The sequence below is a fragment of the Mirounga leonina genome, unplaced genomic scaffold (genome assembly GCF_011800145.1).
Source record: "Mirounga leonina isolate KUSES-001 unplaced genomic scaffold, KU_Mleo_1.0 Mir_488, whole genome shotgun sequence".
NCBI lineage: Eukaryota > Metazoa > Chordata > Mammalia > Carnivora > Phocidae > Mirounga > Mirounga leonina.
This window is the reverse complement of record NW_023270777.1, coordinates 9,238,501-9,266,056: the sequence shown is the minus strand read 5'-3', so window position 1 is coordinate 9,266,056 and position 27,556 is coordinate 9,238,501. Positions and strand designations below refer to the sequence as shown.

The window sequence follows — 27,556 nt, the reverse complement described above, 5'->3', positions numbered from 1 at the left end:
GAGAGGCTTTGCCCGGTTCCAGAGCTGAAGGCCTTTGTGGAACCAGATACAACACCACCTTGCCTCTGTCCCTACCCTGGCTTGTTCCATCCCTCGGCCACGGCTGCGTCCTGGGCAAGCTACCTCATGTCACTGAGTCTCAGTTTCCTCATCTGTAAAATGGAGCCAGCGACCCACCATCACAAGTAGGTGAGAGAAATAAAACCAAGTAACACATAAAGCCTCCGACAGAATATCACCAGACAGAAGAATCACCATGCAGAAGAATATCACTGACACAGCTCTCCCCACCCTACAATCCTTCCCTCCACCCCCTCCCCTCTGCAAGACACCTCCTCTCCTCATGCAGTGGTTCGTGGCCTCTTTTTGGACCACGGACCCATTTGAGAATGTGACAAAAGCCACACCCTCCCTCTCTGGAAAACCTGGGAGTTAGGTCAGCAGGGCCTGGACCCGTGGGATCTCAAAGCACAAACTGTTTCTCAGGAATGTGTAGAAGTGCAGCCCACCCTCCCTGCGGCAGGAGGAGGCTGGGAATTTAGGAAGGGGGGGCGTCAATGGGCCTCTGTTCTAGGGTCTTGGAAGCCCCATGTGTCACAGGGCCGAGGCTCCCCTTTCCCGGGGCGGGGAGGTGAGGGAAGGGCAGGGTCCCGTGGGCGGAAATGGAGGGGTGGTGATTGCCATGGTCAGAGGCTGGATTTGTGGCCATGGGAGAAGGACCGGAGATAGGTTTATCTTTCCTTTCCTGTCTGTCCTGCAGGCTGGGCTGCCCCTCTGTGACTTGTTGCCTGAACATCAGCCTCTGCCTCCCCCTCCTTGCCCTCGTGTACCCCTCTGCTCAGCGTGCACCCCATGCCATGCTGGTCTCCTGTTACAGTTGTCGCTGCTCCCTGTCCCCTGAGGGCCCCTGCAGAAAGCACCACATTCCAGTTCTACCCAATCCCCGACACACCGTCAGTCAGTGGGCAAGAGACTCCTTCCCTCCTGAACTCTGTTGCCCCATCTGTGAAATGGGCCGATGAGCCACACTCGTAGTTACCAAACCGTGTTTTCATGTTTTCAAGATCTGGGGGCTGATGGCAAACACGAGAGAGGCCAGAAAAGTCTGCGAGGCTTGGGGCCCAGCTCTTGACAGAGCAGCTCTGCTGGCCACCCTTTGGTTAAGAAAAAAACAAAAACAAAAACAAAAAAACCCCAACAAAACAAAAGCAACCCCCAGAAGCAGTTCTGTGGCCAAAGCAAAGTTTGAAAACCCTGGCCTGGCTGTCTGCTTGGGCTCTTGTCCTCCTACCAGCCCTGCCCATAGAGGCCCGTCCATCTGGGGAGGACCAAGAAAAGCCTTGTTGTGAAGCCCGGAGGCTGGGGCAGGTCTGGGAAGACGCAGAATGTTCTTTCCAGACCCCCCCCCCCCCGCCCCGTTCCATGTTCTCCTGCCCTCGTGGTCACTCTGGGCGCCGGGCCTGCTGTTGTCTGGGGTCACCCAGCTGTTGCTTGGGGAGGTGGGGGCAGGCAGGGAGGAGGGGAGTGGGGAGGAGGGTCCCCCCAGGAAGGCAGACGTGGCCCTGCTCACTGCGCTTTGGGTCACTGTGAGTCATGCCACCGCCCTCCCTGTGAATTCCAGCTGGGGTGGGGCTCCTGAAGGGCCAGGGCTGGAAGTTGCGAGAAGCAGTAACAGGGAAGACTGGCTGGCCGAAGGCTGCTGCATGTTTTATTGCTGTATTTCTTTGTTTTGACCCCACCTCGGCCCACCAACGAACGCTTGTGCTGCTTGAGGATATTTCACGCGTCCCAAGGACCTCGGGGTACTTCCGGTCTCTCGGGTGTCCTCCCCACCCCTCTCCCCAAGGAGAATTTACTGGGGACGCCTGCATCACAACTTTGCCCCCACTTGAAGCTGCTCCCATGCTAGGCTCTGCCCCGGGCTCTCAGGAAGGGACAAAGAGGGGGACAGGTGAGCAGCACCCGCTGCCTGCACACAGAGCTCCTTCAGGCCACCCTGGGCATGGCTTTGGCCTTGGAGGGGCAGGTCTGCCCTGCAAAGTACAAGGCAGTAAGGAACAGGGCTTCCTCAGGATGGTCTAAACAGCACCAACGCTAGGAACTGTGCACGTAGGGCTCCTCATCAGAAAACCTGGGAACATCAGACCCAGTGCCTGGGTCTCTGCCAGAGGCAACTTTGCTTGGAGTGTCACCCGCAGGGGACCGAGGGGGCCAATGGCCAGCCCACTCCACCTCACCTAAGTGGGGTCCCACTGTTACTTGAGTGAGAAGAACCAGGTTTAAGGACTCGTTCCGATGGGAAGAGAGATGATGGGCTTGAGGTTAGGGGTATGGCTTTCCAAAAAGTGAGCTGAGACCCACATAGATCAGCATTAGATCAGCATTTCTCCAAGTGTGGTCTCCAGTCCCTTTCAGGGGCCCTGCAAGGTCCTCTTTTCCAATGACCTATCAGCACGACCTAGATTTTCTTTGCAGACTTCAACCAAAACAACCCACAGCCAGAGACCCAACGCAGAAGCGGCAGGTATGAGCATCCAGCTGTCTTCTCTTAAAGCCACACATTAAAGAGATTCACGAAAGTGTGAATCATTGTCACACTCTTCATTAAAAGGCCTTTCTTTCAGGGGAAAAAAAAATGTTCTTCTTTTGGAAAATGTAGTTATTTTTGTAAAACTTTATTTCTTTCACATGCAAGATTATTAATTTAAAAAGAATAAATAGATGAGGGGCGCCTGGGTGGCTCAGTTGGTTAAGTGGCTGCCTTCGGCTCAGGTCATGATCCTGGAGTCCCGGGATCGGGATCGAGTCCCGCATCGGGCTGCCTGCTCAGTGGGGAGTCTGCTTCTCCCTCTGACCCTCCCCCGTCTCATGCTCTCTCTATCTCATTCTCTCTCTCAAATAAATTAATAAAAAAAATCTTTAAAAAAATAAAAAAAGAATAAATAGACGAATCTTTTTTTTTAAGTAAGCTCTATGCCCAAAGTGGGGCTTGAACTCACGACCCCGAGATCAAGACTCGCATGCTCTACCAACTGGTGCCCCCAAATGAATACATGAATCTTTAAAATATCTTTGTTTCGATTTCTAATACAGTAGCTAACATCCACTAGATATAACCCACATAAAGAAAATCTCTCTTTGAGGTCCTCAATAATTTTTAAAAGAGCACACAATTTCCTCAAAACGTTAAAAATAGAACCACCATGCAATCCAGCAATCCCACTTCTGGATATATACCCAAAGGAAATGAAAACAGACTACCAGTTCCATGTTCACTGCAGCATTATTCCCAATAGCCAAGGGACGGACACAACCTAAGTGTCTGTCCGTGGATGAATGGATAAAGAAGATGTGGTATATAAATATATACATACAATGGAATACTATTCAGCCCTTAGAAAAAAGGAATTCTGCCATTTGCAACAACATGGATGGACCCTGAGGGCATTATGCTAAGTGAGAAAAGTCAGACAGAGAAAGACAAATACTGGATGACCTCACTTATATGTGGAATCTAGAAAGGACCAAACTGGGAAACACAAAGTAGAATGGTGGTGACCAGGGGCAGGGGGCTCAAGTCATGATCTCAGGGTCCTGGGATTGGTCATGATCCCCGGGTCCCGGGATTGAGTCGAGTCCTGCACTGGGCTCCCTCCTCAGGGGGAAGCCTGCTTCTCCCTCTCCCTCCACCCCCGCTCATGCTCTCTATCAAATAAATAAATAAAATATTAAAAAAAAAAAAAAGTCCTGGGGATCTAACACACAGTACCATGATTGCAGACAACAAAACTGTTAGGAACATTAACCTCGCTAAGAGACTAGATCGTAATTGTTCCCACCGATAGAGGAAATGACAACAATGGGACGCGCAGAGGTGTTGGTTAATGCAACCATACGGCAACATCGATGATTCAAAGCAAAGCTGTACACCTGAAACTTACACATTGTTATTATATAATAACGATGACATCTCAATTTCATATATTGTATTTCAATGATAAACATAGTAATTATATATTAAATAATACAATATCAATTATATCTCAGGTTTTTGGGTTTTTTTTAGGGTTTATTTATGTAATCTCTACACCCAACGTGGGGCTCGGACTAACGACCCACACATCAAGAGTCACATGCTTAAAAAAAAAACAAAAAACGAGTCACATGCTTTTCTGACTGAGCCAGCCAGGCGCCCCTCAGTTTTAAAAAGAGATTAAACATGGGATGGGGTGGCTGGGTGATAGACATCGGGGAAGGTATGTGCTACGGTGAGCACTGTGAATTGTGCAAGACTGTTGAATCACAGACCTGTACCTCTGAAACAAATAATACATTATATGTTAAAAAAGAAGAGGAAGAAGATATCAGGAAGGGAAAAATGAAAGGGGGGAAATTGGAGGGGGAGACGAACCATGAGAGACGATGGACTCTGAAAAACAAACCGAGGGTTCTAGAGGGAGGGGGGTGGGGGGATGGGTTAGCCTGGTGACAGGTATTAAAGAGGGCACGTTCTGCATGGAGCACTGGGTGTTATATGCAAACAATGAATCATGGAACACTACATCTGAAACTAATGATATAATGTATGGTGATTAACATAACATAATAAAAATAAATAAATAAATGGATAAAAAAACCCCGATTAAACAGAGAGTATAAAAGAATCCTGATACTAAAAGGAATTTGAGAACTTCAGGGTTAGAATAATGGGGTGCTCTGGGAGAAAGGGGCTAACCTGAGGTTTGGGGAGCCAGGTTAGGAGCTGGGGAGCCTCTGAGAAGGGTTTATCTGCCCAAGGCCTTCCCTTTGGGTCCTAGGGAAAACTCCTACTCTACATAACACGCTTTTCTTCTTTCTCGAGTTACCCTGATCTCTTGGTGAGGCTCTCTGTGTGGCTGCAGCTTTGAGGGCTGGTGCTGAGGGGTTCAGGGGAGGGAAGCTCCCCACACACCCATGGATGGTGTCTGGGAGAAGGAGCGACATTCAGTCCAAGGGACTGGCTCCAGACTTTCAACCTAGTGATGAATGGCTCTGGAGAATTGGCACTGTGGGGACCAGGCCCTAGTGCAGGACTTGGACAGGGGCTGGGAGGGAGGGTCACTGGGAATTTCGACTTATCAGCCCACCAGCTCCAACCCCTGCTTGGTCTTTGTGGGTATAACTGGAGATTCAATTTCTGCTCTTACTTTTTAAAAAAAAATGTGAAAACTGGTGGTGCCTGGGTGGCTCAGTCGTTAAGCGTCTGCCTTCGGCTCAGGTCATGATCCCGGGGTCCTGGGATCGAGCCCCACATCGGGCTCCCTGCTCAGCGGGAAGCCTGCTTCTCCCTCTCCCACTCCCCCTGCTTATGTTCCCTCTCTTGCTGTGTCTCTCTCTGTCAAATAAATAAAATCTTAAAATAAAAAATAAAAAGTAAGTAAATAAATAAATAAAAATGTTGAAACTACTCTGTTGACAATAAGATTTCACATTCTGCATTCAGGTGTTTGGACACGGATTTGCGGACTGAGATGGCATGTTTGCTATCTATCCTCAGAACTTTCCCGTGACTGGACGCATACCTGTCCTTTGTGTTCCTACATGGCTGGAGGAGCTCTCCCCTCGGAAGGAATACATGGGGGGTTTGTTTTCTGAGCTTTAGCCTATCCAAAAAAAAATTTTTTTTTTTAATATTTTATTTCTTTATTTGTCAGAGAAAAAGCATAAGCAGGGGGAGTGTGAGAGGGCGAAGCAGACTCCCCACTGAGCAAGGAGCCCGATGCAGGGCTCGATCCCAGGACCCTGGGATCATGACCTGAGCTGAAGGCAGATGTTTAACCAACTGAGCCACCCAGGTGTTCCCGAAAATTTTTTATATTGAAATCACACCTGCAGGCAATCTGGGTAGATAATGCCATAGTTGATACTCATCACTTGGCCGTCCTCGGGATTCAGTGCCCCAGATGACTCTAAGCCCACCTGATGTTTGTCTTTGGTTGTTTCTTCTACCCAATGTCCACAGGAGGGTTTTGCCATGAACCTCTAGCTGCCTCTCCTGGACAGCCCCAGCACACTGTCCCTTTCCTGGAAAAACCAGTTCAACCTGCAGGGGGACCTGAAAAGCCATTGATGTCTTTGTAACAATCTCTCAAGGTCACCAAAGGGGCATCCCTACCCGATACCCCTCAAAACTCCAAAGATCCCTTCCCAGTATCTCTCCCCTGACCCCAACTGCCCCTCAGCATCACATCTCCATGCTGCCAACCCCCTCAGCATCCGGCACTTCCCTTCCTGATACAAATCAACCTAACATCTCTGGCTGATCCACATCTTAGAACAACCCCCTCTCCAACTGGAAAATACCAAGTGTTAGCTTGGATGGGAGGAAATTAGAACCCTCGTGCTTGCTGATGAGAATGTAAAATGGTGCAGTCACTGTGGAAAACAGTACGGCACTTCCTCAAAAAATTAAAAATAGAATTACCATATATGCCCCCAAAGAACCGAAAGCAGGGACTCAAGCCAATATTTGCACACCTGTGTTCATAGGTGCATTATTCACAACGGCCGAAAGGTGGAAAGAACCCAAGGGTCCACCCACAGGCGAATGGAGAAACAAAGTGTGGTTGACCCATACAACGGAATCTTAATCAGTCACAAAAGGGAATGAAATCCCACATATGCCACACCGTGGATGAACCTTGAGGACACCATGCTAAGTAAAATAAGTCAGTTGTAAAGTGATAGTCCCACTTATATGAGGTTCCAAGAGCCACCAAATTCAGAGACAGAAAGTAGGACAGTGGTTCCCGGGGGCTGTGGGGAGTTCGTGTTTAATGGGTACATACGGAGTTTCAGCTTTGCAAGATGATAAGAGTTCTGGAGGCGGATCATACAACAATGTGAACGCACCCAACAACACTGACCTGTAAAAATGGTTGAGATGGTACTTTTTATGTTCTGTGTGTTTTGCAACAATTTAAGAAAAGATCCAGGAAGGCAAACACAGACCCAGGAAGGCAAACACAGACCCCTTCCGGAGACAGGAGGCAGCATCATGCACAGAGAGGCATGGGCATCTGGCCTTTTTTCTTTTTTCTATTACGCTTGGTTATTAAAAGTTTTTGCCGGGGCGCCTGGGTGGCTCAGTCGTTAAGCGTCTGCCTTCGGCTCAGGTCATGATCCCAGAGTCCTGGGATCGAGCCCCAAATCCGGGTCCCTGCTCTATGGGAAGCCTGCTTCTCCCTCTCCCACTCCCCCTGCTTGTGTTCCCTCTCTCGCTGTGTCTCTCTCTGTCAAAATAAATAAATAAAATCTTTAAAAAAAAAAAAAAAAGGGAAAACCAACATTGGCTCCCAGCGTCTTCTGATTTTATCGTTTATTTTTTTAAGGATTATATTTCTCAGTAATATCCACACCTAGCGTGGGGCTCAAACCCACAACCCTGAGATCAAGAGTCCCACGCCCTCAGGACTGAGCCAGTCCGGTGCCGCTTTCCATAATACACTCTCACAGAGGGTTTCAAGTTTGCCTTCCTCGTCTTGGCCTTGAGCGGCTGCTCTGTAGCCCCAGGCTCAGCTTCCACTGCCCCCAGTAAGGACCGCAAGTGGGCTAGCATTTCACATCCCAGCAGTTCTTATTTTTCTCATTATTCTCGCTTTCCAGCTCACCGTCTTGTTTTTTTTTTTCCAATCTCAGGTTGGCCTCTTTTGGTGGCATCTCGTTCTTTTCCCACCGAGTTCATTTCTTCTGGATCTTGCTGTAGATCATTTTCGGAGGTGAGGGTTCAGCTCCCATAGCATTTATTTATCCAACACCCAGGGTTTTTTGTTTTTTTGTTTTTTGTTTTTATAATACTTCAAAGTTGGCGAAGTTTTCTTTTCTTTTTTTAAGGTTTTTAATTTATTTGACAGAGACACAGTGAAAGAGGGAACACAAGCAGGGGGAGTGGGAGAGGGAGAAGCAGGCTTCCTGCCGAGCAGGGAGCCCGATGCGGGGCTCGATCCCAGGACCCCGGGATCATGACCTGAGCCGAAGGCAGATGCCCAGCGACTGAGCCACCCAGGCACCCTCCTTTTTTTTTTATTAACATATAATGTATTATTTGTTTCAGGGTTACAGGTCTGTGATTCATCAGTCTTACACAATTCACAGCGCTCACCATAGTACATACCCTTCCCAATGTCCATCACCCAGCCACCCCATCCCTCCCCGACCCAGGGTTTTTTTTCCTCCCCTCACTTGCTCACCCTTGAAGGAGGCACAACCTAGTGAGACCCACGTCTATCATCTGCCTCGTGTGACACTGTGATTTATAGTAAGAAATATATATTTGGTCTTTGTCCCCATTTCTGGCACATAGCTCTTAAAACTCTTTAAATTTCCTAAGTGATGGAAATGACAGAAGTGTCTTTTGTCATGTTAATGAGGTGCCTTTGGGAAAGCCCCTGGATCACTTAGCGAAGGGGGTTGGTTGCTGTGGTTAGAGTTGAAACAGGGCACCCAGCTGGTGTCTGAGGTCGGCCTGTCCGTGGAAGACCGCACCCATGCACCGGAATCTTGACCTTGTCCCATGGCTGCTTCCTGGGTAGGAGTCCAGTCCACCTCTTCAGGCTCTGGCTTGCTGAGGAAGCCAGCTCCGGGCCCAGCCTTGGACACTGAGCCAATGTGACTCTGACCTTGGGAAGGGACATCTTCCCCACCCCCACAGCCTGGGCCTCCAATGGGAGTCTGTGAAAATCCACAGTGGTGTATGCACCCCAGCCCTTTCCCAGGCCGCCGGCCATATTGCACTTCCAGTGGCTGAGCGCCCACCCCCCCCCCATGGTGGCTCCTGGGCGTAGGGGAGGGGTGTGCCGAGGGGAGGCTGTAAGCACCACTCTTCCTACCCCCAAATCACCGCTTGGGTGAGAAACGGGCCTTTGCCTGACTTCCTGATTAATGAAGGGGCTTCCCTCCTTCCTTTGGGAGGCCTCAGATTCCTGACGGGAAGCTGGGGGCCAGCTCTGTCTGTCTGAGAGCGAGAGGAGGTGCCTCCCAGACTGTCCACCTGTCTCTGTTTGCAGCATTTTTCATCTTCTTTTTTTTGGCATGTCTTCTTAGGTATTTCAGGGGAAGGCTGGGGGAAGCCTCTCGGGAGGCTGCCAGGAGCACGCTATTTTAAATCACGGCCACCCCCTTCCCTTTTAAATTGAGGGTTTATTTTATTATTATTATTTTTTAAAGATTTTATTTATTTATCTGTCAGAGAGAGAGAGAGAGAGAGAGAGCACAAGCAGGGGGAGGGGCAGAGGGAGAAGCAGACTCCCCGCTGTGCAAGCAGCCTGATGCGGGGCTTGATCCCAGGACCCTGAGATCACAACCTGAGCCGAAGGCAGACGCTTAAGCAACTGCCTTCGGCTCAGGTCATGATCCTGGAGTCCCGGGATCGAGTCCCGCATCGGGCTCCCTGCTCGGCAGGGAGTCTGCTTCTCCCTCTGACCCTCCTCCCTCTCATGTTCTCTGTCTGTCATTCTCTCTGTCTCAAATAAATAAATAAAAAAAAAAATCTTAAAAAAAAAAAAACCAAAACCCATTCCCGGAAGGAAGGCCCCCTGGGAAATTAGCTTGCCTCCCTCTCTCCCCTCCAGGCATGACTCCACAGCATCTGCAACAACAGAGCAGACAAGGAGGCAGGTTGCAAGCTCTGAATATTAACCATCCAAGGTAGCTGGTTTCAATATTGAATCCACCAGAGCCCAATGTGCAAAGCTGCTTAATGAGGTTGTAATCAAACACAGTCCACCAGGAGGAGATTAGTCCAGAGGGCAAGCAAGCAGGAAGCAGAACTGGCTCCTCTCCCCGCCCCCCTCCCCTTCCCCCCTCCCCCCCCCCCCCCCCCCCAGCTCTCTAGAACATCAGCAGCAGCCCCTCGTGAGGGAGGGCATGGGCAGGATCTGGGGAATACTGGCCTCATTGGCTGAACTGGACTCCGTGTTCCCTCCCCCATGACCTTCTGGCTGGCCTTCCAGGGGATTCCCAGGGAAGGGAAGGGAATTGTCAGGTGCCCTCTGGGAAATGCGGCCCCAGGAAGACTCTGGGGGAAGGAGCCAGAACATCTCCCGAGCTAGAGCTGGGGCGGGGGGGGGGGGGGGGGGGGGGGTGCGGGCAGCGGGTGCAGATTCCAGGCGGCTGCTGGCTGACGAAAGACCAGAGTCTCCGAGGAAGCAGGAAGGGGTCTTAAAAGCGCCCCAGGGAATGGAGGGGGCCCCTGGGGTGGGTGTCCACACTGAGTGTGAGAAAGAGATGGAGGATGCACGGGGCCAACGGTGGTTCCCTAAAGACACATCCACGTTCCTCGTCCCTGCAGCCCGTGAATGCTAGCTCACTTGGAAAAAGGGTCTTTGCCGATGTGGTTAAGTCACAGGTTCTCAAGATGAGATCAGCCTGGGTTATCCAGGTGGGCCCTAAATCCAACAACAGGTGTCCTTTTAAGAGTCACAGAGAAGAAGGTGACAGGAAGGCGGAGGCAGAAATGGGAGCTAAGCAGTCCTAACCACTAGGGACTGGAAGAGCCAAACCATAAAATGGCTTCTACATCCTCTGGGGGGGAGCCCGGCCCTGCCAATGCCTTGATGTTGGACTTCTGACCTTCAGAATTGTGAGAGAATACATTTCTGTTGTTCTAAGCCACCAAGTTGGTGACCCTTTGTTACGGCAGCCCTGGGAAACTAATACACCCAATCAAAACAGAGGTGGCATTTTTCCCCAGGGGATGTGCCAAGGAGGGCAAGTGGGCTGGGGACCCCTCCCCTCATCCAGCCCTGCCCAGAGCACAGCTGTGGGCACCCAGGACCACTGTCCTCAGAAATGTACTTCCTGGGGCGCCTGGCTGGCTCAGTTGTTAAGCGTCTGCCTTCAGCTCAGGTCATGATCCCAGGGTCCTGGGATCGAGCCCTACATCGGGCTCCCTGCTCCGTGGGAAGCCTGCTTCTCCCTCTCCCACTCCCCCTGCTTGTGTTCTCTCTCTCACTGTGTCTGTCTCTGTCAAATAATAAATAAATAGATAGATAGATAGGTAGATAGATAGATAGAAATCTACTTCCTGTTTCTATCAGCCCTGGGTCCTCTCTGGGTACTCATATCCCCGACACACTCTCCTTTGCCGTCTGCTCCCCAAGGTGGGCCTGGCTGGTCAGAGATGCTCCCTGTAGGACCACCTGCACGGGGAGGATCCCCCGCTCCATATGAGAAAGAACATTTAAAAAGAGTGATTTTTTAAAAAAAAGATTTTATTTCTAAGTAATCACTACACCCAGCGTGGGGCTCGAACCCACCACCCCGAGATCAAGAGTCACATGCTCCACCAACTGAGCCAGCTAGACAACCCTAAAATGGTGAATTTTATGTTATGTTTTACAATAATAATAATAATAATAGTAATAAAAACCATAAGTGGTGAGCTCACAGTCACTGGAGGTATGTAAGCATCACTCAATCACTCAGCACTGCTGTAGCAGGATTTCTGTGCTATGAGGGAAGGGAACCACTAAGGAATCTTCCCTCTGGCCCCCTGTGATTCTCGTCATTAGCATGACGTCGATCCAGGAGTCAAGGAGCCAAGGGTGTGACAGTGTGCACCATTCAAGAGGACGCCTGGAATAGCTCCAAGAGGTGGGGCCCCGAGGACGGGAAGAATGGGGAAAAAAACTCAGGTTCTGTGAAGCAATAGATAGAATCTACGAAGATAGGGGCGCCTGGGTGGCTCAGTCGTTAAGCGTCTGCCTTCGGCTCAGGTCATGATCCCAGGGTCCTGGGATTGAGCCCCGCATCGAGCCCCGCATCGAGCCCCGCATCGGGCTCCCTGCTCCGCGGGAAGCCTGCTCCTCCCTCTTCCACTCCCCTGCTTGTGTTCCCTCTCTCGCTGTGTCTCTCTCTGTCAAATAAATAAAATCTTAAAAAAAAAAAAAGAATCTACGAAGATAGGATATATGAAACAATACGTAGAATCCAAGAGAGAGGAGGAGGAGGGGCTTGGGGCTGGGCAGGGTGAGGATGTGGGAGCAAGAGGGAACGAGGGGGCTCAGACCACGCCCTGCAGGTGGCACGTGAAGTGTCTCAGTCCCAGCAACCAGACCCCGGGCCCCTGTGCTCTCAAGGGTAAACCCGTTTCCGTGGTACCAAAGTGTCCTTAACCCAGAAAGGGCTGAATTAAACGGGGAGATACTGAAGCAAATCAAGTGCAGATAAATTTAGGCATGTACACATCTGGTATTTGACACATTTGTAATGTTTAGGAGGATTAGAGTCCCTAACAGATTAGCCTGGCAATTCCAATTTACAACTGGTAACTGAGTAATGGACTTTAGGCTTAGGATTTCCAGCAGAATGCTCAGAGAGGACCTGGCGGAGTTTCGAAATGTTTATGGGGCTCCTGGCTGGCTCAGTCGTGAGAGCACATGACTCTTGATCTCAGGGTTCCAAGAGTACTGAGTCCCCACTTTGGGTATAGAGCCTTCTCAAAAACAAAAACAAAAACAAAACAATGCAAAACACAAAAAACTCCATCTCTGGGGTGCCTGGCTGGCTCAGTCGGTGGAGCGTGTGACTCTTCAACTCGGGGTCGTGAGTTTGAGCCCCACGTTGGGCATGGAGCCTACTTAAAACAGAATGTTCAAGAGAACTTAATATTCGTCCTGTTCATAGGCTTAATCTGTTAAATTTTAAGAACTGTTTAGAAACTTGGGGAAAGTCCTGCTTTTTAGGAAGGCTGTTCATAAACTTAAGAAAGCTGGATGTGTTAAATCAGTAACATCACTAAGATATATCTGAAGAAATTTAGTTACTGAAGTTATAAGCCCCACACCCTTAAGTGCAATGGTTTAAATCTACTAGATTTATCAGCAGAATAATGGTATTTGGGGGGTTTTTTTTGTTTTTGTTTTTTTTTAAAGATTTTATTTATTTATTTGAGACAGAGAGAATGAGATACAGAGAGCATGAGAGGGAGGAGGGTCAGAGGGAGAAGCAGACTCCCTGCCGAGCAGGGAGCCCGATATGGGACTCGATCCCGGGACTCCAGGATCATGACCTGAGCCGAAGGCAGTTGCTTAACCAACTGAGCCACCCAGGCGCCCCTGGGTTTTTTTTTTTTTTTTTAAGATTTTATTTTTTTATTTGAGGCAGAGAGCATGAGAGAGAGAGCATGAGAGAGAGCACAAGCAGGGGGGAGGGACCGAGGGAGAGGGAGAAGCAGGCTCCTCACTGAGCAGGGAGCCCGACTAAGGGCTCCATCCCAGGAGCCTGGGATCATGACCTGAGCCGAAGGCAGACGCTTAACCCACTGAGCCACCCAGGCGCCCCAGAATAATGTATTTGTAAGTTAAACATAAAATTGTAGTGAAACAGTAGGCTTTAAAATTACCACTTCAATATATTAAATAGTAATTGAGAAAACCCAAGCATCCACAAGTAGTCTGTGTGTATGTATATATATGCGTGTCTATGTGTGTATATGTATATGTATGTGGAACGTGTGTATTTATAGATGTATGTGTGTATTTATCTATGGTGTGTGTTGTATGCGGTATATACGTGTGTCTGTGGTGTGTGTGCATATGTGTGCATCCTCCCTGCCCAACTTGCCTGCCTGGCTAAGGGGTGAGGGGTAAGGAGTGGGGTTCTCTGGTCCCTCCAGGGGTAGTTGGTGATTCTCCTGCTCCTCCTTGGCTGCCTGGCCCCTGCAGGGTTTTGAAGTCCAGCATCCTGCCGGGCTGGCCCTCTTTCACCTTGACCTGGGCGGCCCCTGCCCCCGGAGAGGGGCTTCACGGCTGTCTGTTGTGTTTTAACTTCGAAGTTTTTCAAAATGACACTCTTTGCGTGAAACAGGGCCCTTTTTCTGGGGGCACCTGGGTGGCTCAGTGAGTTAAGTGTCTGACTCTTGGTTTCGGCTCGGGTCCCGATCTCAGGGTCGTGAGATAGAGCCCCTGGTCAAGCTCTGCGCTCAGTGGGGAGTCTGCTTCCCCCTCTCTCTGTCCCTCTGCCTGTGCCCCCTGCTCATATACTCTCTAAATAAATAAATAAAATCTCCCCCCCACCTAAAAAAAGATACTTTTTCTTTAGAAAAATATAAAGTCAGCTGGGAGGTGGAGCAGGCCCGAGGAAGCTTTGGTCTCCCCCCACCCCAGTCACATCTCTGCTTAGATTCTGCTCAGGGCGGGACAGGAGATACCCCAGGTCTCTGTCCTGGGTTAGACCCTAAGTCACTGCGTGGTTCCGGGCAAGTCATCCCCTGCACCGGGCAGCAAGCTCACCTACAAACGAGGATCGCACCAGCTCATTCTTCCAGAAGAGTGAGCAGAGAATAGGAGAGAGCGGAAGGGGGCCTTGGGAACACCAGGAATTCAACAAAACCATTTCCTTTCTCCTGTCCGACGAGGACGATGACGTGTGAGCCACTATGCTTTACGACTCTCTGAAAGGGGGGTGGCATTTGCACTAAATGCCAAACTCAGTTCCGGTGCCCCTGCCCACTTCCCCACATCTTGTGGGGCCGGGATTCTGCAGGAAGCCTGGGGCCAGAGGGTCCCTGAGGGCACCTGGCTTTTCGACATTCCAGGATTCTCCGCACTTTGTCATCAGTCCCAGCACCCTCCTGATCTCTCTGCTTGGGAAATGGTCTGTGTGAGTTGTTTATGCTTTCCGGCGAATGCATTTGTCCCTCTCTGCGGTTAATTTTGTCTGTTTAAGATGGAAGTTCTGGTCCATTGTCAAAGAAACCATAGGTGATGACAAAGAGGTGGAGGAATGACTCAGACCCTCCTTCTGGCTCCTACCATCCTGCTTTCCAAGTAGAACAGACTTCACAGAAACAGCCCATTTCTCGGAGTGAGAAGCTGAGGACTGGAGGGTTGTCTCATACAGCGAGCGAGTAGCAGGGACGGGAGGGCCCCAGAGTCCCCCCGAAGTTTCTAACTCCTTCTCTTTAGCCACCAACCCATAGAGGACAAGGGTATTAGTCAGGGTTCTCCAGAGAAACAGACCAATAGGGTGTGTGTGTGTATGTGTGTGAGAGAGAGATAAAGAGGGAGAGAAAGAATTGCCTCCTGGGATTGTGGGATCTGGCAAAGCTGAAGTGTGTAGGGTAGGCCAGCACGCTGAGGACCCAGGAAACAGCTGATGTTGCAGTCTTGAGTCTGAAGGCAATCTGGAGGCAGAATTCCTTCCCGCCTTGTCTCTCAAGGTTTTCAACTGATTGGATGAGGCCCACCCACATTCTGGTGGGCCACCTGCCTTACTCAAAGTCTACTGATTTCAGTGTTAATGTCATCTAAAAACCCATTTGCGGTGACATCTAGACTCGTGTTTGACCAACACTGGGTACCACGGCCTGGCCAAGCTGACACGTAAAAGTAACCATCACGACCAACTGAGGGTCTTTACCACTTTAAATCTCTAGGTCAGAGCCAAGGCCCAGACAAAGCCTCCAAGAATCTGGGTGAGCCGAGATGAGTCACGCTGGAGAAGGACCCGGCCTGACTCCAGCTCGCTCCCAACTCCAAGCAGGAAGTGGCGTAGAGGGAGGAGGGGGAGATCCCCCAGGGTCCAGGGCCCAGTGGGAGGCCTTAACTGTGCCTCCACGATCAGCCAATTCCCCCAAGGACTTTCCATTCAGAATCGGTGGGTGACTTCGATGGCCTCTCACTAAGGAGCTGCATGTCATTCTCCGGGCAGAGGGGAGGGCAGACGGCTCGGGAGGGTTGCCGCAGCTGTGGTCTCTGAGGGCTCCCCAGCAGGGGTCCCAGCCAGGTGGAATTTTCCCCGTCCTAAGACCCTGATCCTCAGGGCCTCGTTCTCCCAGAAGGTGGAAGGATCAGGGCTACAACCAGCAGCAGCAAGAAGGAATCTGTGGGATTTACAGGCTATAAAGGAAGGGGGGGGGGGGCTTGGCCCGCTTTCTGGGGGGGGCCCTGGGTTTGTCCCCAGCTTTGGGGGCCTTGGGGGGGGGGGGAGGTGAGAGGGCCAGAGCCGCAGGCCCAGGGAAGGAAGGCTCAGAGCTCTCCAGCAGGGCCCTAGGCCTCTCTTTCCATGCCGGCATCCCTGCTTTCTGCCCGCAGGACTTCCCTTGGCGGACCTCTTCCCTCCAGAGTGTGGCCCAGACGGGACACCTGGGATGCCTGCTGATCCATTCCATTCTGAATGGAAAGTCCTTGGGGGAATTGGCTGATCGTGGAGGCACAGTTAAGCATGCCTGCTCTCAAGTGTCCAACCCGGTGCCCTTGTTCCTTTGGGCTTCCTGACCGGCCCCTTGCTAGTTTCTAGAACAGTTTCTCTACTTCCATCCCAACACCCCCTCCTTGTCAGGCATGGCCCTCTCCCCCTACCCCGTGCTCCCTGTCCCCCCCAGAGTGCCCACTTCTGGGTCCTCTCTTTGAGATGCGTCATATACCAAAAACATTTCTGTTCTCCTTGCCCTGCGTGAAGGATTCTCTACCAGCAGGTGAATTCCAGAGAGATGAGAATTCTTGGAATAGGTACCTTGGAACCTTTTTAAAATTTTCTTCAAATTTTTATTTGTCAGAGAGACAGAGCATGAGCAGGGGGAGGGGCAGAGGGAGAAGCAGGCTCCCCGATGAGCAGGTGCGGTGATCCCAGGACCCCAGGACAGTGACCTGAGCCGAAGGCACATGCTTAACCGACTCATCCACCCAGGTGTCCCCATAACCCTTTTTGTGTCTGAGTTTCCATATCCAAGAACCATAGCCCTCCACACTCCTGATGGTCTCTGGGCCACCAGCAGTCTGGAAACCTCAAGGGCAAGGATCCTGCCTCAAAGTGTTTCCACCATAAAACTCCACGACTCTAGAAGGAAGTGGAAGATATAAATCTGCAGTTGAGAATAATAAAAAGTTCAGAAGACCGGCACATCCTAGGAAAAATTACATCGGATGGAATTATTTCATGGGGAGATATGGAGGACATTTACAGGGGATGGGAAGCATCCAGACCTTATTTCCCCTAGAACTAGTGGAGGCGGGAATGGAAAGAGTCTGGGAAATTCCTGGATCCCTGGGACACAGGAGGGGCCAGAGCCTATGGAAGTCCAGCCAGGAAAGACACCATGATGCCCCTGCTTGTCCTTTGGTGCTCCTGACTGGGTCTGATTCCAGACCCACTCAGGATGTTTTTGATTCTGTCTGACACCCTTTGAAAGGCAGGAGTGTTGAGCCAGAACCTTATAGAAGATGCCCAACTGCTCTAACTCCCCGATTAAGGAAGAAGAGGGCCAGCATCTGGCTCAGAGTCAGAAATCATGTGCTGGCTGACACTTTACCACTCCCTGATTTAGGTGATTTGGGAAGGCTGTTTTGAGGAGATGAGTGGGAAAGGGGTGAGGCTCCTGACTGGCCTCAGCTGATAAAGACTGAACTTTTGTGCACTTTTTTTTTTTTTAAGATTTTATTTATTTATTTGACGGAGAGAGATACAGCGAGAGAGGGAACACAAGCAGGGGGTAGTGGGAGAGGGAGAAGCAGGTTTCTGCTTCTCGATGTGGAGCCCGATGTGGGGCTCAATCCCAGGACCCCGGGATCATGACCTGAGCTGAAAGCAGACGCTTAAGGACTGAGCCACCGAGGCGCCCCCTTTTGTGCACTTTTGCCAAGGCTGCCAAGTACAGCTGTGCAGGGTGTGTACTGCACAAAGGTGTCCGGGTGGCGCTGAACTCACCAAGATTTAACTCTGGCTCTGCCAACCAGGGGGTGTTCTCTACCTCTCACAAGGGAACTTGATGGGCAAGGAGATGCCCTACATCTCACTGAAAGAAACCAATGTGATGAGGCATCCTTGGGTCACCTGGATTCACTTAATGGCCTCCACACCAACAAAGTCCTTGGTTTCCTTAGGCTGCCAGGAGCAGAGGAACCAGAGGAACCCCTTCCTCTCTATCAAATTCCTCCAGGGAGGGGGAAGGGGCAGATCCAGCCCCTTGGTTCTCTAAGGACATTCAAACCCCAGCCTTTCCTGTTCTCTGGTGGCTGGGACACAGGATCACAGCCAGGAGTGAGCCAATGGGACCACAATAGGCAAGATGGTCAGGTGGCCCATTAGAAGGCCAGAGGTCTGACCCAGCACCTGGTGCCAGGTGGGCCTACAGCCCCTCCCATGCTTCTTCCTCAGTAGCCTCTGCTTTCTTTTATTCTCTTACGTACACAGGGAGAAAGTGACAGCCCCACAGGAAGGCCATCAGGAGCCCTAAGTAAGAGATTATAAACCAATCTCGGCAAAATCTGAGTCACACTGAGTTTACTGTATGATACTGGAGTTTGAATCTTCAACACCTGGGTCCTGACAGGTGCAAAGGAGGATACCTCCCAGGGTGGCAGGCCTGAGCGGGGTCTGAGGGTGGAGAGGAGAGCAGAGTCAGGCAGTTAGTGGGTGGTGACATTGTCAGGAAGGACGGACCTGGGCCAGGCGAGGCAATGTGGCATTCAGCAGAGGGATGCCTGCCCTGGTCCGGTATCTGAGCTATGGGCGCAGGCCTCCAGGACAGTGCGGGTGGAGAGTTCCAGTCTGACTATTTACCAGGAGTGAAAATCAGAAAGACATGTTCTGTTCCCAGCTGGGATTCCTCTGGGACCATCCAACTGATCACAGAGCCGTCCCCCCGACTCCCGTACCTGTTGCTCTTGTCCCCCCCTCTTCCTCTAGCCCTCCCCACGGTCTGCACGGGGGGGGGGGTGGCCCTGCTGCGGTGCGCTGGGCCAGACATCCAAGCTGACGTCCAGGGTGGGGTGCGCTCTCCCGGTCTCCGTCAGTGGGAGGGAATCCTGCCCCACTCCTGCCTCTCTGCGTGGGGCCTGAGCCTGAAGCGCCAGGAGGCAGTGACCGCATGGACAGAACTAAGGGCACCAGGGGCTGTGAAGGAAGGGGGAGTGGGATGCAGGCTCTGAGTGCCGGCTCCCTGCAGGTGGATGGTACACTTGCGTGGGGAGGGCTTCCCGTCTCCCCTGGGGGTCCTACCCCTGGGCGGCCTGCAGCTGTGGGTGGTGGCTCCCCGGGGAGAGCAGCTGTGGGGAGGTGGGGTGCCTGGAGGGGCACAGAGAGCCGGAGCTCCCTGTGGGGGCACTGCTGTGCCCTTGGAGAACCCAGGCTGAGGGCATGGAAGGGCCAGATGCACTGGAGAGGGCCAGACCTGCGCACAGGGCTGCCGGGAGGGGTCGTTTGGGGCAGGGGAGACAAAGCCCCAACTAGGAAGTGGACGGGGAGGATGGGCTTCCTGCCGCCTCCAGGCTCAGTGAGGGTGTCCACTTGGGAGCCCTGCGGGAGTGCCGTGGACCCTGCCCCTCTGGGTGCCCCCACTGCCACCCCCTGCAGCCACTCCTCTGGCTCTCTGCCCAGCCCGGCTTCCCTGCATCTGTGGCCAGAGTCAACGGCAGAGCGGGCATCTGACCGGCTACGGTGGGCTCTACACTCACTCGCCACCATCCACGGTATCAGCTGCTCTTCTTATCCCTCTAAAAACGAGCACCGTGGCTGACCCGACTCTTCCCACTTTGCCCTGGGCCCGTCCACCCCGTAGATGCTCAGGAAGAGCGTCTGCTGAGTGAAAGAACCAAGCACTAGTGTGGCCAGGTTGCAGAGGGTGCTGGGCAGGGGTCTTGCCCCAGGGACAAGGCCCCCGGCTCTTCCTGGGCTGGGAGTCTGGGTCCCTGGGGGCAGTGGAGAGGCACCCAGGAGGGGGCCTACGGGAGGGAGGGGAGACAGGCAGATGTGAGGGGGGCCCAGGCAGCCTCCTGGGGCCAGAGGAGGTCGGAGGGGAGGGGAAGTCTGAATGAGTCCCACAGGCAACAGGTCCCAACAGGGCCTGGCCAAGCCTGGGGACAGGCCTTGCTCTCTTTCCTGACACCCCGGGTGCAGGGCTCACAGGACAACACCGCGTCTGTCAACACTGGTCTTTGCTCACGCACTGCTGCCCAGAGCTACGTGAAGGTGTGCAGGTCCCCTGCTCTGGCCTCTGCCCCCCACGCTGCGTGACTACTCTCCTCAGTTAGCGGAGGGGTGGGTCAGCTAGGACCGCTGCGTGCACGACAGGCTGGCCTCTGCAGTGGCCAGTGTGGGGGGTATGTAGGGGTCGACCCCAGAGCCCCAGGGGGCTGTTTCCCTCCAGAAGCCCCTCCCTGTGTCCCAGCTCTCTCGCACTAGTTGGGGACAAGGGAGAGACCTCAGGGCATGAAGGTTCATCTGGCTCCAGGCCTGGAAGAAACAAGTGACCACAGATGGGAATGAATGGGTCTTGCTGAAACCATGGGAGCCTGGCTGGAACCTGAGTGGTGGGAGAAGACCTCAGGGCCATCTCAACCATACACCCCTTCGTTCTGTAGATGGGGGCGCTCAGACCAGAGAAGGGAAGGGTCTGAGCTGGGCCCAGAACCGAGGGCTCCTGGCTGCCAGTAGAATGTGGCCCACCCCTGCAGAGCCCTTCCGCTGGGCCATACTAAGTGGCTGCCCGAGGGTCGGCCTCTTGGGTCCTCACCATCCCTCCAAGCGCTAGGGGGAAGCATTATGAGTGCAGTTTGGTTGTCTGCTGTCTCCCCGGTGCTTAGAACAGTACCTGGTGGGGGCGCCTGGGTGGCTCAGTCGTTAAGAGTCTGCCTTCGGCTCAGGTCATGATCCCAGGGTCCTGGGATCGAGCCCTGCATCGGGCTCCCTGCTCAGCGGGAGGCCTGCTTCTCCCTCTCCCACTCCCCCTGCTTGTGTTCCCTCTCTCGCTGTGTCTCTGTCAAATAAATAAATAAAATCTTAAAAAAAAAAGAACAGTACCTGGTGGCTCAGATGGTTAAGCATCTGCCTTTGGCTCAGGTCATGATCCCAGAGTCCTGGGATCGAGTCCCGCATCAGGCTCCCTGCTCCTTGGGAGCCTGCTTCTCCCTCTGCCTCGCTCTTTCTCTGTCTCTCATGAATAAATAAATAAAATCTTAAAAAAAAAAAAAAAAAAGAACAGTGCCTGGTGGCTCAGGCACGCGACTGTAGAAGAGATGATGAATTAATTCCCGCGGTCTTCTTTTTTGCTCATCTGCCTTTTCATCTTTTGCTACAGTGATTATTCAGGGCTTTCATAATATTAAAAACCCCCATCTTTTTTTTTTTTTTTACTGTAAGCAATATCCTGTCAACCTCCCAAGACTATTTAAGGAGCAAAATAAACACGGGAAAACGCTTTATGGACTAGAAAGCGACGTGCAGACAGGAGGGGCGTCTCCAACTGCCGGCCCTCTGGCTCAAGGCCCGGGAACACCTAGCAGATGACTGCAATGAGCTGGAGCCCTTTCTCGACCTCCGCCAGCCCCTTCTGTCCTCCTGCCGTGGAGGCTGGGGATGTGCTGCAGAAGGGCAGCTGACCAGGGGCGGGCCCACTAACAAGAGGCAAAGAGTCTGCTTCTTGGAGGACACGGAGAGAAACAGAGGAGCACAAAGAGAAGCCGAAGCAAGGGATGGACGCGGAGGGCTGAGCAGGGGCAGGGGACAGCCTGGAGGTGGGCACCGGCCCCAGGCCCCAAGTGAGGCCACCTCTGCAGGCGACACCTTGCTCTGACACCCCACCCCCCCACCCTCCCAGCCGGACTCCTGCGTCTATGCTGCTTAAGATAAAGTTAGAAACATCGAAATGCCACATCCCTTTGAGCAGCAGCTGAGTTAAAAAAAAAAAAAAAAAAGCTGGGAAATGCTCCCGGAGAGCCACGTGGGCACTGCTCAGGGCCAGTGGGTGGGGTGGGGAGGAGAACGGGCATGGTAATGAGCCCCCCGCCCCCCAAACCCTGCTCCCTGTGCAAGGTCACTGTTCTCATCAGGACAGCCAGCTCTCCTGGAGACAGTGAGCCCAGGATACAATGATTGAGTCGATCTTGGACAGCTGGGCTCCTCTCCCACCCCTCCAGGTTCTCCTCCTGAATGAGGCTGCCGTAGAGCCGGGCGAGGGAGGGGTGGGGGGGATGGAGCAAGCCGCTTCGAGTGTCCTTTTTCTCACGGGTCCCCCCACAGCGCTGCTCTTGGAGGGAAAGGGGGGGCAGATGGCTGGCGGGGATCCCCACTTGAAGGAGGGGGTCTCCTCAGCCGCTGACCCCACCCCTTGAGTATCCCGGTGCGGAAGCCAGAGAAAGATCCTCATCACCCGGGTGACTCTTCTGCAAGGTGGCTCTCCCCTGCAGGAGTGGGGGCGGGGCAGAGAAGCCTCTGACAGCCTTCGAAGGGGCGGGGGCAGCGGCCGTGTCAACTCTGCGGGTTGCTGGAAGGATAACCTGGCCCCATGCTTGGAGTGGAAACACTCCAGAAGTCTGAGCCAGACCATGCTGGCTCCTGAGAGAGAGTTCCAGGAGCAGCAGTCTGGGGGGAGTGTGCCCGAGAAGAAGTCTAAAACCCATTCGATGAGGATTTCTAGAAACCCCACTGTGCCCAGTAACGTGATCTATGGCATCTGCCCCAGGAAAGCCCGAAGGGAAATGAACTGACGTCGGGGAAGGGGGGTGGTACACCGTGCACCAAAGAGGGGTGCACCAAGGTGGGGTGTCCATGGATGGCCCCCAGGGTATTTTGGGAGCCCTGAAGACAAGGAGCAAAGCAGAGGCTAGTTATCTCTGAGGAGGTGGACATTTGTTCCAGAAAGCAGGAGCTTTCCTGCCCAGCTCCCAGCCCTGCTGTGGTGGAGGGCCATACAGAGGCTGCCGCGTCTCCGGTCTTGTAAACCAGCAAAGCAGGCCCTGGCACGGGATTCCTTCTGCATCTTCATAAACTGGAAATGTCTGCGCCCAGCCCAGTCAGAGAGCAGTGGATTTGAAAAAGGAAGGTTTCTCTTTTGCGGACGAAAGGAACATGATTCAGCACAAGCAGCAGATCAGGAACGGGGAGGCCAGGCTCCCCTCCCACCACCTCCGCAGAGGCGCTGGACTGCACCTGTAGGATGGGATCCCCGAGGTGCCCACGGAGGCCCGGGCACTGGGCCACTCCTGTCTCCAAGAACACCACCCCCTGGCAGGCTGCCAGGGACAGCCAGGCCCCGAGGACACTGCTCCCAGACATCCACCCACATAGGAGGCAAACGTGTCAGATCTCACGACCATACTAACGCGCCTAGTGGATAAGCCCCCAGATGTAGAGCTGTGGCTGGGGATTTGAGAGTTTCTGAGGACACACAGTGACAGTGGGGGCTGATGCATAGCTTCATGGTGCACAGACTAATTAAAGAATGTCACAGGCCTACGGGTGTTCAATACCATGCCAGGGACAACGGTGGTGGCGGGGGTCTCCACGCTCAGGAAGCACGTGACTTAGTCTGACCAACAAAATCGATGTCAGGTGAAAAACCATATGCAGATGATTAATTGCTCCCCAGTGCTGTGGGACCTAAAAGACGAGTGAATCTCAGAGCCAAGGGCTGACGTGGAAGCTGGCCTCAGAAAGGCAAGGAGCATTCACTGGAAACAAGGAAAGGCATTCCAGGTCAGGGAAGGATCAGATCAGGGCAAGGGTGGGGGGGGCCTCCCTGTTTGGTGCCTGGTGGCCTTCCAAGCAGCTCACTGAAAGAGATTTTCTTAGGTGGGGTGTCAGAGGAAAAAGGAGATCTTCAAGGCCATTCTGTTCATCTTTCTGACTCCAGGTGGGAAACACCTGTCCAGTGTCCAGGTCCCTAGGGAGCCTCTAAGTGCTTGTCCACTATTCAGCCCCTCTGGGAAGCAAGTCACCCTAGGCCCCGGTGCGGGGGGAGGGGGAGTTCTTTTTTTTTTTTTTTTTGGTATTAGCTGACGTGGCTCATTGTCCCAGGTATAGAGTAAAGCCAGTAGACTGAACCAGGTGTCCAGGCCCAAGCCACACCATTGGATGGGACTGGACAGGCCAACCCTGGAACAGCTCTGCCCAGCAGGGCTGCACCATACTGAATGGCAATAAACTGATCTAATCAGATTGTCTTTCAGGGAAAGCAGGGACGCATGGCGAACATGAGGAAGTGGGCCAGTTCAGCTTGGTGTATCCTGGGGAAACGGACCCCTTATTCTAGTGTCTCATGAGGCTGGCCAACAACCCAGTCTACTACAATCTGTGGGCCTCAGAGAGGCCGCTGGGCTGAAGAGGGGACAGCCCATCTCCCCCATAGCCTGGCATTTGCCTTCTCTCCATGCCTGAAGGCACTTCTTCCCCAGGGCTCCTTAAAGATGGCAGGCCTGAGCCCAAGGCTTAGGAAGAAGGGTCTGGGGAAGGGTCAGGCCTGCAGGAATGGAGCCCAGGGATGGGGAGAGGAATGGCCTCCTCTATCCACAGCTGTCTTCTTTTGTCCCCACGTGTTCCCCACACCAGACTGCTTCTGAACGTGCCCTGAGCTTTTGACCCACACGGAGCCCTGGCCAGGTCGACAAGATCCAAAAATTCTTTGGGCCTGGCCTGAGAGAGGATACCACAGACCCTACCCGTAGCCTGGCCAGCCCCGAAGTAGGGCAGAGTCTCTTGTTTCGTTCCATTGCCATGAGAATGTATCTTGATTTGCGAGCCAACTCAACCTCACATACTTTGTAGCATTTGCTCTGCTCAGTCCTCCAGTTACTCTTTGGGAAATGAGGAAACAGAACTCAGGGAGGTTATCTGCTGGAGTTCAAGGTCAAAGCGGACTAAGGACTGGAAGGCAAGCTGCCTGAGCTGATCCTTGGCCCCAGGCTCTTCTCACGAGTACACTGTTCCTGCAGAAAGAGAGATCGCTCTACTCCTTCAGGGCAGCTTCCTGGCATTCTGCCTGAACCCCTGAACCCCAGCTCAGGATCGTTAACATTAACTAAAGCCTCCTGATACCTCTCCAGCAAGTGCCGAGCACGGACTGACCCAAGAGTCTCCGATCAGGGAAACTACCCTCCAGATCTTACAGGCGAAAGGGGGGCATTCAGAAGCAGTGACACCAGCAGCCGCCACAAACTGCCACACAAGGTCCTGAGGTCCCTGTTTCCAATCCCAAGCCCGTAGCAAGTCACACAGTGGGGGAGGCGTGGTACCAGACTGGGGCACATATTGAACTTGGGGTCTGCGAACACTCTGGAATTCTTGCAAGATTGTACGTGTTGGTGCATTGGTCTGGGAAGAGTGTCCCTAGCTCCTTCAGGGCTCAAAATGCTCGGGGACTTGAGGCTGAGAACCACAGGGGTCGAAGATCCCAAGTCTCCTCCAACTCTAGAGCTCAAGGCCTACCCGAACCCACCTGGGAGGCGGGGGGGCTGCCTCTCAGTGGCTGCTCATTCCCTTTCTGAACATCACCACCTCCACACTGGAGGAGCCAACTGGAAAGGAAACACAATTTGGGAGAAAGAGCCACTTCTTTGCACAGATCCAGCTCAACATTCCTCTAAAGAGCCTCAGGGTCCTAGAAAACAGCCTCTGTGTCTCATGGACATTTGGACACCTGGGCTCCCCTCTCACACCGCCCAGGGTCCATGACCATTTCTGGGAGAAGCCTTGATTCGTATGTTCCAGGCAACAGGACAGGTCTCCAGGCCCCTCGGGCAGGCCCATCGCTGACTCGGGAGACTCGGGAGAGACCCGTGGACCTCACCCACAAACCAGAGGTCAAGGGAGCCTGACACAGGCCCTGGAAGGCAAGTTATCCTGCTGCTTTCACAGAAAAGGGGCAAGTCTGATTAACCCCATCCTGCCCCCCATCAGCCCTTCTAGTCCTGTCACTACAAAAGGTGTCAGGCCGCAGACAAGACCAACATTTCCCAGGAAATGCTCCCTGTCTCAAGAACCCCGAGAGGCCACAGGAACTTATCTACTCTCCAAAAACCAGGGAGAAGTTCAGCCTCAGGATGTGCAATCACACTCAGTTTCAGAGGGACTGGAGGAGCAGTAGAACCTTCTTACTATCTGGTGTGCGCAATGGGATGGTCTGGAAAATCCATCATTCTGTTTGAAAGCAACAGAGTTTCCATAGAGGCCATCCGCTGGTTTCCCATTTTCAAAAGACAGAGAAATACACATTGCTGAAGTTATACCATGCATAATGTCATCTTTCTTTAATGATTCAATTCAGAGAAGAAACCTAGGGATCCAGCAGCATCTCAGGCACTGTTCTGGATGCTGTATGGAAAAGAAGGCAAGAGCAGTAGCTCCACGTCTTCCAAGTCCCCAAGCCCCTGCTTCCTTCTCCCTTCCTTCTCCCTGCGCAGTGCACACCTTGGGAACACACTCCACGGTAACAGCTCACCAGATACAAAAGGTGTGAGGAGGGTGCTACAAAATCCTGCAGGGATGTGCGTCTGATTAGATTTTGGAAGCGCCTACAAGGAAGGCGCTCCTGCAGCGTCTTTCATTAGAGACAGAGAAACTTTAGAAAGGCCACCTGAGGTCCCCCCTCCTGGGTCTGTGGTGGACTCCACACAGAGGAGAACTATGGGACCTGGACATGGTCACCCCCCAAAGCTGGGCCAAGACAACTTGTTTGGTGATGCAGGAGACGCACCTTCCTGCCTCTCTCTCAACAAAATCCATGGAACAGGGGGCTCACTTCCCTCAAAAGAAAGTGAAGGAGGAAAACAAGCCAGAGACGTGGATGACAGCATCCGCCCAGGGCAGCCCCAAAGCAAAGGGGACTGGCCAGATCTGCAACGTCAGTCCCTAACCAACGGGACAGGGACAGGAACAGGCTGAAGGCAGAGTGCTGGCCGCCTTCTGAAGTTCCTGCAGCCAGGTACTCACATAGGAAACCAAGTCAGCTCCCCCCTTCCCTTCTCTTCACTGTTCAGCAGGGACTCCTGGCTGAGCACCTGTCCAAGTAAACCAGGGGAGATAAACGCTGCCTCCTGCCTCAACCGCAATCCAGGATGCCTCCCGGGTGGGCAAATGACCTCGTGACCGGCACCTCACCAGTCCCAGGGCTGTGCCCTTGGACTCCCCCCTGGAGAAACTGACGACTGCGCATTCCTTGAGGACCCTTGGTGACTGCCAGTGGATGGAGAGGAAGAAAAGCGCCCTGGCCCAGCCTAGGCATCCCTCCCCGCATCCGCTCCCACCGCCCATCCCTGGGACCTGCCTCCCTCTCCGCGTGTGGAGGAGAGAGAAGCGGGGACATTATTCCAACAGGTCCCCTGCAGCCGGGCCTCACTGGGCCAGCCTTCCTCCGCCCCGCCCCGAGGCCTCAAATTCAGCGGGAGCGCCGAGGCACCTGCTGCCTGACCAGCTCCATCCCCGCGAGAGGGGGCCCTGGGCGGTGCCCTCGGCGCTCCGGGCCTGCTCGGCAAGGGGCGGGGCGCTCCCGGGGCCGGCGCGCCCCCCCCCGCGCGCCCTCCCCGCGCTCACCTGGCGCAGGTGCTGCAGCAGCGTCCCCGCCTCCTCCCGCCGGCCCTGGCGCACCATCCGCAGCAGCTCCTGGACCATGCCGACGCGCCGGTGGTAGGGGGGCAGCCCCGCGCCGGCGCCCGCGCGCCCCGCCTTGTCCCCGGCGCGCAGCAGCAGCGACGCCCAGAAGTCCGGCCGTTCGCGGCGGGGGCCGGGCGCCGCGCCGGGGCTGGCTCTCTCGGCCAGGCTGCCCTTGGTCTGCCGGGTGCCCATGCCGCCGCCGCCGCCCGCCGGC

The 27,556-nt window shown here is 53.4% G+C and overlaps 1 protein-coding gene across 1 annotated transcript in view; it reads right to left on the bottom strand.

The window, feature by feature from the left end:
- The window catches only part of LRRC75A (leucine rich repeat containing 75A), a 43,848-nt gene extending 16,300 nt beyond the window's left edge, over positions 1–27,548 (bottom strand). The window contains exon 1 of the mRNA XM_034989662.1: positions 27,283–27,548. Within this exon, the coding sequence (XP_034845553.1) occupies positions 27,283–27,534 (252 nt within the window). The 5' untranslated portion in view covers positions 27,535–27,548. The remainder of the gene's footprint in view (positions 1–27,282) is intronic.
- Between the last annotated feature and the right edge of the window lie 8 nt (positions 27,549–27,556).